General features: G+C 41.7%; 1 protein-coding gene and 1 pseudogene across 1 annotated transcript in view; both read left to right on the top strand.

The window, feature by feature from the left end:
- The first annotated feature begins 530 nt into the window (after nt 1-530).
- Nucleotides 531-10384, top strand: part of LOC116073710 (F-box/WD repeat-containing protein 15-like) — an 11188-nt gene continuing 1334 nt past the window's right edge. Inside the window, exons 1-4 of the mRNA XM_031345736.1 lie at nt 531-549; nt 758-876; nt 8175-8384; nt 10126-10284. Of these exons, the coding sequence (XP_031201596.1) occupies nt 531-549; nt 758-876; nt 8175-8384; nt 10126-10284 (507 nt within the window). The remainder of the gene's footprint in view (nt 550-757; nt 877-8174; nt 8385-10125; nt 10285-10384) is intronic.
- On the top strand, nt 8601-8719 carry LOC116073992 (annotated as a pseudogene).

Below are 10384 nucleotides of genomic sequence, written 5' to 3'. Positions count from 1 at the left end.
TTCACTGGGACAGCCACATCTTTACACCTGGCTTTTTCTTTCATTTTGTTTATTTTCCCCTTCCTTTCTCTCTTTCTATCTCTGTCTCTCTCTCTCTCTTTCTTCCTTTATTTTTTTCTTCCTTCCTTTCTTTATTTCTATTTCTTTTTTCTCTCTTTCCTACTTCCTTCCTTTTTTCATTTTTTTAAACATTTATTTATTTATTATATGTAAGTACACTGTATCTGTTTTCAGACACACCAGGAGAGGGCATCAGATCTCCTTACAGATGGCTGTGAGCCACCATGTGGTTGCTGGGATTTGAACTCAGGACCTTTGGAAGAGCACTCAGTGCTCTTAAGCACTGAGCCATCTCTCCAGCCCCTCTACTTTCTTTCTTAAGACAGAATCTCATGTACCACAGGCTGCCCTCAAACCCTTCATGTAGCAAATACCAATGACCTTGAACTTTGGATCCTTCAGCCTCCAAATGAATACCAGGTTATGGTTTATAGTCCTCTAAAAACAGAACTGACCACTCGAACCACAGAATGACAGCCTCAACCTCTAGTACCCATTTTGCATCTATAGAAACAGATTAAAAAATAAATGATTCTGAACAATTAACAACCTGCAGTGTGCTTGGCTGCCTCACCTCATCTTTTCCACAGCTGTTGTCCAAGCCTTCTACAAGGCAGAGGGAAATGAAACACACCTCCTTCAGTTGAGTTTCCCCTCAACTGTCTTGTGTCCACACATTGTTGGGGTTTCCTTGCAGGAGCTCTGGCATGTGCATGTTATATCTCAGGGAGTGGATTGACAAGAAGCAGACGAGGCGGGTCAGTTGTCTGTATGGTGACTTCCCTGACCAATTTTTCCACCTGGGATATTCATGAGGTGAGTCTGGCCGATGAGTAGCAAATATTACCGTCATATGAATTCTGATTTCATGTTTTTGTTGTTGGTGGTGATGAGACAGGATCCCCCTATACAGATCTGGCTGTCCTGTAAGTCCCCAGATAAATCCACCTATCTTAGTTTCCAGTGTCCTCGGGTCAAAGGTTTGCACCACCACACCTGATTTTTCCTTCTTTTGAAAATAACAACGTCCATACTTAAACATAGTAAGAGCAATACACAGAAAACCAGTAGCCAACCTCAAACTAAATGGAGAGAAACTTGAAGCAATCCAACTAAAATCAAGGACTAGACAAGGCTGCCCACTCTCTCCCTACCTATTCAATATTTTACTTGAAGTCCTACCCAGAGCAATTAGACAACAAAAGGATAAACAAGCAGAGAAAGAAAATAGGGAGGATTAATATAGTAAAAATGGTCATCTTGCAGAAGGCAATCTACAGATTCAATGCAATTCCCATCAACAATCCCCATCCACATTCCTGTAATGCGGGTCAGTTTTGTAAAGGAGAGGTACTTTTAAATTATTGTTTTTAGTGTGTTTGTATGTGACGTGTGTACATGGCACTGTGTGTGTGGAGCAGAAGACCTCAGACCAATTTCCCTTATGAATATCAATACAAACTTGCAGGGATGGAAATTTATTTATTTATTATACCAGTTTATAAACTATATAAACAAACTCAGAGGAAAAAACCATATGATCATCTCATTAGATGCTGAGAAAGCATTTGACAAAATCCGACGTCTCTTCATGATAAAAGTCTTGAAAAGAGCAGGAATTCAAGGTCCATACTTAAACATAGTAAAAGCAATATATAGAAAATATAGCAGTATAAATACTTACTGGTATTTGAGGACCTACTCAGGTTAATCAAAACACAGTCCCAGCTCTCCAGGGCCAGCCAGCCTGGAGAGACCTACCCCAGCAAACATAAGTCACCTTGTGAGGGCTCAGAGGAAGGAGGGCCAGTCTCCAAAGGTCTGACATGAGTCTCAAGGGTACCACATATCAGCAGCATGTCTCTGCACAGACCTTATTCTTTTCATTTAGCAGAATTTTGTTATCACTGTTACTGTTGAGAGATATCCCATGCAGGGATGGTTCAATATATGGAAATTAATTAATTGAATTTACTATATAAACAATTTATTTATACCAGTATAAATTTATACCAGATCAACTTCCAGGCTAGCCAAAGGTGAATTGCTGCAAGATGGCCATTTTTAACTATATTAATCCTCCCTATTTTCTTTCTTTGCTTGTTTATTTTTTGTGTAGAGGAAGGCCACTGATTAGCTTGAGTTAATTTTATATCTAGCTACTTTGCTGAAGTTGTTTATCAGGTTTAGGAGCTCTCTGGTAGAGTTTTTGGGGTCACTTAAGTATACTATCATATCATCAGCAAATAGTAATAATTTGACTTCTTCCTTTCCAATTTGTATCCCTTTGATTTCCTTTTGTTGTCTAATTGCTCTGGGTAGGACTTCAAGTACAATATTGAATAGGTGGGGAGAGAGTGGGCAGCCTTGTCTAGTCCCTGATTTTAGTGGGATTGCTTCAAGTTTCTCTCCATTTAGTTTGATGTTAGGTACTGTTTTCTGTATATTACTTTTACTACGTTTAAGTATGGACCTTGAATTCCTGATCCTTTCAAGACTTTTATCATGAAGGGGTGTTAGATTTTGTCAAATGCTTTCTCAGCATCTAATGAGATGATCATATGGTTTTTTTCCTTTGAGTTTGTTTATATAGTGAATTACATTAATGAATTTCCATATATTAAACCATCCCTGCATCCCTGGGATGAAGCCTACTTGATCATGGTGGATGATCGTTTTGATGTGTTCTTTGATTTGGTTTGCAAGAATTTTATTGAGTATTTTTGTATTGATATTCATAAGGGAAATTGGTCTGAAGTTTTCTTTCTTTGTTAGGTCCTTGTGTGTTTTAGGTATAGGAGTAATCGTGCCTTCATAGAACAAATTGGGTAGAGTACCTTCTGTTTCTATTTTGTGGAATAGTTTGAGGAGTACTGGTATTAGGTCTTCTTTGAAGGTCTGATAAAACTCTGCACCTAACCCATCTGGTCCTGGGATTTTTTTTGGTTGGGAGACTATTAATGACTGTTTCCATTTCATTTGCAGATATGGGGCTGATTAGATCATTGATCTGATCTTGATTTAACTTTGGTACCTGGTATCTGTCTAGAAAATTGTCCATTTCATCCAGGTTTTCCAGTTTTGTTGAGTATAGGCTTTTCTTTTTATTAGATATTTTCTTTATTTACATGTCATATGATTTCTCCTTTCCCAGGTTCGCCTCCAAAAAAAAAAAAAAAAACCCCAAAAACAATATCCATTGAACTGAATACAGGGTCCCCAATGAAGGAGTTAGAGAAAGGGCCGAAGGAGCTTAAGGGTTTGCAGCCCCTTAGGACGAACAATATGAACTAACTAGTACCCTCAGAGCTCCCAGGGACTAAACCACCAACCAAATAGTACACATGGTGGGATTGATTGCTCTGGCAGCATGTGTATAGTAGAGGATGGCCAAGTCAGTCATCAATGGGAGGAGAGGCCCTTGGCCCTGTGAAGGTTCTGTGCCCCAGTGTAGCGGAATACCTGGGCCCATAAGTGGGAGAGGGTGGGGTGGTGAGCAGGGGGAAGGGGGAGGGAACAGGGGTTTGTTCTTGTTGTTTTTGTTTGTTTGCTTGAGTTTCTTGTGGTTTGTGGATTGTACTTCATGTATTCTGAACTTCTGGGCTAATAACCACTTATCAGAGAGTGCATACCATGTGTGTTCTTTTGTGATTGGGTTACCTCACTCAGCATGATATTCTCCAGCCACAACATACCCAAACTTATGCAACAAAATGAAAGTAGTCCTAAGAGGAAAACTAATAGCTTTAAGTGCCTCCAAAAAGAAACTGAAGAGAGCATACACCAGCAATTTGACAGCACTTCTAAAATTTGACTAGCAATTTGAAAGCACTTCAAAAGCAAATTCACCCAAGAGGAGTCAAAGGCAGGAAATAATCAAACTCAGGGCTGAAATCAACCAAATAGAAACAAAAAGAACTATACAAAGAATCAACCAAACCAGAAGCTGGTTCTTTGAGAAAATCAACATAATAGATAAACCCTTAGCCAGACTAACTAGAGAGCACAGAGACAGTATCCTAATTAACAAGATCAGAAGTGAAAAGGAGACATAAGAACAGACACTGAGGAAATCCAAAAAACCATGAGATCCTACTACAAAAGCCTATACTCCACAAGCATGGGAGATCTTTCCATCTTCTGAGATCTGAAACTCAAAAAGAAGGAAGACCAAAATGTGGACATTTCGTTCCTTCTTAAATGGGGGAACAAAATACCCACAGAAGGAGTTGCAGAGACTAACTATGGAGCAGAGACTGAAGGACAAGCCAGCCTGATATAGCTATTTCAATGAGAGGCTCGGACAGTACCTGACTAATACAGATGTAGAGGCTCACAGCCATCCATTGAACTGAGTACAGTGTCCCCAATGTTTAGTAAACTAAAACATTTAACATTCCATTTAGCAGATTTCTGACAAGAATAAAAGCCTGTGTCAATATATTAAGTATATCTGAGTTAGACAATCTGTATTTATTTGTTCTAGAATGTATCTAGTAAATAGAGTACATTGTAATATTATGAGAGTAGCCAGAAGAAGGATAAAGATTCCTTTTGGATAATGGGAACTGGTTCCAGGAGTTTCTGAGGTATAATGGCTTTTATTGAACTGTCAGAAATCCCATCATCCAGCCTGTTCTGAATTCTGGATCTGTGGAGAGTCTTGATCTAACATTTCCCACAGAATGTAGGTTGGCTTCAAGCCTGTGTTACTGTGCTTTCTGTGGCTGTGTTAATAGACCATGGCCAAAAGAGTTACTTAGAAGAAAAGACTCACAGGTTACAGTCTATCAGAGGAGGCTGAGGCAGAAACTGAAGCGGAGGCCATAGAGGGTTGGTAATTCTTTATGGCTCACTCTCCATGGCTTACTCAGTTAGCTTTCTTATACTAACGATGACCACCAGCCTGTCAGTAGCACTGCCAACATTTGGATGAATCCTCCCATAAGATGATGAATTAGGGAAATACTCTACAGATGTGCTTAGAGGCCATCTGCTGGCTTGGATATAGGGACGATATCCTCCCTCAGTTCACCACCTGTGGAAGCCAGGAGAGCCATCCCTACACTCTCATTGGCTGTGGTAACAGGAGAATGGGCCTACACTCCTTGATTGGGCAGCCCAGTGGGGCTGTGCTCTCTTGGCGAGTGGAGCAATTGACACAGCTGTTCTCCATATGATTCTTTTTCTGATAGTGTCTACCAGGATTTGGGGTACCTCACCCCAGGTGCTAAACAGAACAGGGTGTGGCTTGCACTGAACATAGTTCTCCTGGGACCTTCCTGGGCTGTGTGTCTTAGGGGAGGAAACAGGGCTAGAGCTGTGACAGCATTGTCGACCTGGCAGCAGCACACCTGTGTAGGTAGAGAATCACTGTTCTCCAGGGTCTTGTGAATTGTAGATGCCCATATGATGCCCTGCAGAGGGATGGTGGGGACCCTAGTAGCAATGGGAAGGAACTCAGGACTGCCTGTGCCTTTGATTCTCGAGAACATTACTCCCGGCTTGTCTCAGCATTATGACACCAGATTTCCACTGTGCAGTCCCTCCTCTCTTGTGGACTCTGACTTGTGAGATGGTCAGCTGCTGAGCCATTGTAGGAGAGAACCAGGTGATGCTGTATACCTCAATGTGGGTTTCTGGACTATCCTCCATTCTCTCAATGATTTTTTACTTTAAAAGGTAAAAGAGCCTAATGGAGTGACATTAATCCACTCTTGAGGTTAGTTGGTTCTGTTTGTCTGGCAGAAGGGGTTACCCTGTAGTCCTAGCTGTCCTGGAACTATGTAGACCAGGCTAGCCTCCAACTCAACAGATCTGCCTGCCTCTGCCTCCCGAGTTCTGGGACTAAAGGTTTGACATAACACACCCAGTCAATGGGGTATTATTTAATTAGTACAGTATCAATGTTTATAAACATTTCCTTCCACAGCTAACTGGAAATGTAACAGTATAATCAACAGTGATTAAACAGAGAACAGTATAATCGTGGGGTTAGAGGTTTTGGGGTTTTTTGTTTTTGTTTTTTGGTAGGTGGGTGGGAGGAGGTTGTCTAGGACAATATCAGGCAGTCCTAGAGTGCACTGTTCAGTACAGGCTAGCCTTGGATCATGTGGACCCTCCTACCTCTGCCTCCTAAGTGCTAGGCAGGATCCAATGGTGCATCATCATTGTACTTGACAGAGGGAGCCAGGAGTGGAACATGACCACAACCTTTTGATACTGAGTCATGTATACATGGCAGTAAGGCCTTCAACAGGTTGTATTTCAAAAGTGTCAAAGTGGGAGTCAAATTTTAGAGAGAGATTGACTCAAAGGGGAAATTACATTTAGAAGGAAGGAGAAGTTATTAAAAATTTTCATGCAGATGAAGATAGGGCTTAGATTGCTGCCTCTAATATTTTACTAAAATTAACTATGCTTTTGGCTTTTTGTTGTTGATGGTCCTGCTGATATAGTGAGTGTGTGTATGTGTGTGTGATTGTTTTTAAAAAGAGTTGTTTATTTTATTTTCTCTATCTGCATGTACACCTGCATGTCCAAAGATGGCATCAGATCCCATTATAGATGGTTGTGAGCCACCATGAAGTTACTGGGAATTGAACTCTGGACCTATGGGAAAGTAGCCAGTACTTTCAAACACTGAGCCATCTCTCCTGCCTCTTGATTATTTTTTTTTTAAACTATGGGATTTCCTGGTAGAGAAACCTGTTTTTTTCATTTGCAATGTATAAGAATTGATAATACAATAACCAGTTTTGGAATTGATTCATTGTGAATAGGTTTGTTTCATGTGTTATAAAACTTAACACTGCCAGCAGTGGTGGCCCAGGCAAAAAACTCCAGCACTCAGGAGGCAGAGGCAGGCGAATTTTCAGCCAGCCTGGTTTACATAGTGAGTTCCAGGAGAACCAGGGGTAGAGTGACCCAGTACCCTGTCTCAAAAAAAAAAAAAAAAAAAAAACCAGCCCCACTAGAAGTGATGATGGGCACATGCTCCATGCTTTCATGGTTAGTAAAAGGTGCAATGGCTCTGAGCACAGGGTCATGATTCTTCTTCATATATGTTTGTGGGAGTTGGTTCTCCCTGTCCATGTGGTACTTGGGGACTGAATTACTGTCATCAGGTTTAGTGGCAGGTACCTTTCTCTGCTGAGCCATCTTGGCAGCCATGTTCTTCTTTCTGGTCTGTAAAGTGAATGTGTGCTCGCCTCTGAGCATAATGCATGTGTCCCTTTTTCTTGTCCACTCCTGCTTCAAATAATCTAGGTGTTTGTTTTTCTTCTTTGTGTTTCTTTTTATTTTTATGTACATAGGTATTCTCCTTGCATGCATGTCCTTCTGAGGGAGTCAGATGCTCTGCAACTGGAGTTACAGACAGTTGTGAGCTGACATGTGTATGCTGAGAACTTAACCCAAGTCCTTTAGTTAAGAACATATGGTGGTCTGAACTGCTCAGCCATCTCTCCAGCCCTGTGTTTCTTTTTCTTTTTTGAGATAGTCTTGTAATGTAGTCCCAAATGGCCTGCAACTTGACATTGGAGACCAGACTGGCCTCAAGCTGCTAGTGACCTTCTGCCTCTGCCTCCCTGTGCTGGGATTCTAGGCTTGTGCTACCATGTCCAGTGAGGGATGCTTTGAACTTTTATATTTTGCTTTTTTTTTAAGATTTATTTATTCATTTTATGTATATGACTACACTGTAGCTGTATAGATGGTTTTGAGTCTTCATGTAATTGGGAATTGAATTTTTAGGACCTCTGCTTGCTATGGTCAACCAGTAGGCTCTGCTCACTCTGGTCCACTCTGCTCAGTCAGTCTGTGCTTGCTGCAGCCCAAAGATTTATTTATTATTATACAAAAGTACAGTGTAGCTGTCTTCAGATGTACCAGAAGAGGGTGTCAGATCTCATTGTGATTGGTTGTGAGCCACCATGTGGTTGCTGGCATTTGAACTCAGGACCTTCAGAAGAGAAGCCAGTGAACTTACCCACTAACCAGCCCGAACATTCACATTTTTTTCTTGTAAGTAAGAAAGGGCTCCCAAATAAAGCTGGAGGGTAAAAGCAGTTGCACTACAGGCTCTCAGACATGACGATGCTCTCGTTCCCCAGGGCGTTATGACCTGGACAAGCCCAGAGCAGCCAGCCAGTATCATTCTGTTGACTACCCTCCCTGAGATGCACATGGCCGTCACTGTAGATATAGAATCAACTATCAAACTGTGGGACTGTCAGAGCAGGGAAGCTCTGGCAACTAATGGCCTGTTCTCTCCCTGTCAATCACTGAAAGCTGTCATTACCAAGGATGGCCCAATTGTCTTGGTAAGTGACCCCCCAATCTGGAATAGTTACACCGAACAAAAATATTGCCAATTTGAGATCCCATTACTGTCAAATCTCAACTTGCCTTCTAGGAGTCTCTGCAAACCCTGAGAGTTAATCACAGTATACATGATCATCGCTTAGTCTTTGAGCTAATTCATGTACATTTACTTATGCTACTGTCTCAAAAATATCATTTTAAAATTCTTTCCTGGGGTCTACAGCCATACCACCCTGAACGCACCCGATTTTGTCTGATCTTGGAAGCTAAGCGGGGTTGGGCCTGGTTAGTACTTGGATGGAAGATGACCTGGGAATACCGGGTGCTGTAGGCTTTTAAAAAAAAAATTCTTTCCTAGGATCTGGGGAGAGATGGCTTAGTGGGTAGTAGTATTTGCTTTGCAAGTGTGAATACCTGAGTTCAAATCCCTGACACTCAAATAAAAATTGGGATGTGGCAAAATGTACCTGTAACCCTACTGTTGTTAAGGATGAATACACAAGGGTCACTAGGACTAGGTGGCTGATAACCAAGTCAGCCTAGCTCCAAGTTCTATAAGAGACTCTCTTAGGAAATCAGGAGAAGAGTGATCTAACAGGAGACCTGGCATCCTTCTCCAATTTCCATATATGCCCAGATATGTAATGTACAAACAAATAATTAAATATACATATAACATGCACACAAACACACACATACATTTATTCTAAGTGCTTTTACATTTTCTTGTCTTTGAATTGTTTATTTATTTCTGAGTCTGTGAATTTAGGTCAGGACAATACAGAGCAAATTCTGATTTTTATCAGACATTGAGAAAAAAGGATAAGGTTGATGTCCAGTGAGTCCTGGGGAAGAGTGATTGAGGGCTTGGAATATCTTTGCATATACCCTACCTCATGTGTTTGAGACAGTCTCATTATGTAGTCCTGGCTGGCCTAGAACTCTCTGTGTGGACTAGTGTGGTCTAACTCACAGAGATCAGAATGCCTCTGCCTTCTGAATGTTGGGATTAAAGACATATGCTACCATGCCCTCAAAAGTTTCTTTAAAAAATCCTACAGGGCATGGTGGTCCATGTCACAGAGCCAGGTGAATCTCTTGAGTTTGAGGCCAGGCTTGTCTACAGAGTTAGTTTCAGGATAGCCAGGGCTACATAGAGAAATCCTGTCTCAAAAATCCCAAAAGGAAAAAAATTATTTTGTATGTAATTATTTTGCCTGTATGTATGTCTCTGTATCATGAGCATGCTTGGAGGCCAGAAAAAGCCACTGGAGCCCCTGGGATTGAACCTTCTCTCTGCCTCTCTGTCTGTCTCTGTCTCTGTCTCTCTGTCTCCCTCTCTCTCTGTCTCTATCTCTCTCTGTCTCACTGTCTCTGTCTCTCTGTCTCTCTCTGTCTCTGACTCACTCTCTCTCTCTCTCTCTGTCTCTCTCTGTCTCTCTGCCTCTCTGTCTGTCTCTGTCTCTGTCTTTCTGTCTTTCTGTCTGTCTGTCTCTCTGTCTCTGTCTGTCTGTCTCTCTCTCTCTCTCTCTCTCTCTCTCTCTTTCCACAGTTACTTACTGAGTCATCCCTCAGGTCTAGAGAGTCTTATTCCATGGGATCAGCGCAGACACTCTGTAAGGCAGGCTGGTCAGAGATTTGGCTCTTGTTACTGGACTTGAAGACACAGTGGTGTATCTCAGAGCAGATAACACTGCTTAACCTTTCCCCACTGACCGGGTGCCTGTGCTCTGATTTCAGGCAGGAGACACATCTGGTAACTTCTACATCTTTAGGATTCCCGACTTAAACCAAATTTCCAAACTCAAAGTATTCCCATATGCTATTGATGAACTCCACTGCTCTCCTCAGAATAAATGGATATTTTTGAGTAACAGTATGATAAATATTTTGCCAAAGGTAGGTGTGTTCTAGCAACTCCAGTGTGAAGGTGGGAAGCTGTGGGAAGGTTGATTCTTCAAGAAGGTCCCGAAAGACCACTCCTGCTCTCCTGCTCTCC

The sequence above is a fragment of the Mastomys coucha genome, unplaced genomic scaffold, assembly GCF_008632895.1.
Source record: "Mastomys coucha isolate ucsf_1 unplaced genomic scaffold, UCSF_Mcou_1 pScaffold23, whole genome shotgun sequence".
In the NCBI taxonomy this organism is placed as follows: Eukaryota; Metazoa; Chordata; class Mammalia; order Rodentia; family Muridae; genus Mastomys; species Mastomys coucha.
The sequence above is the reverse complement of the archived record's forward strand: the minus strand, read 5'-3'. Positions and strand labels throughout refer to the sequence as shown.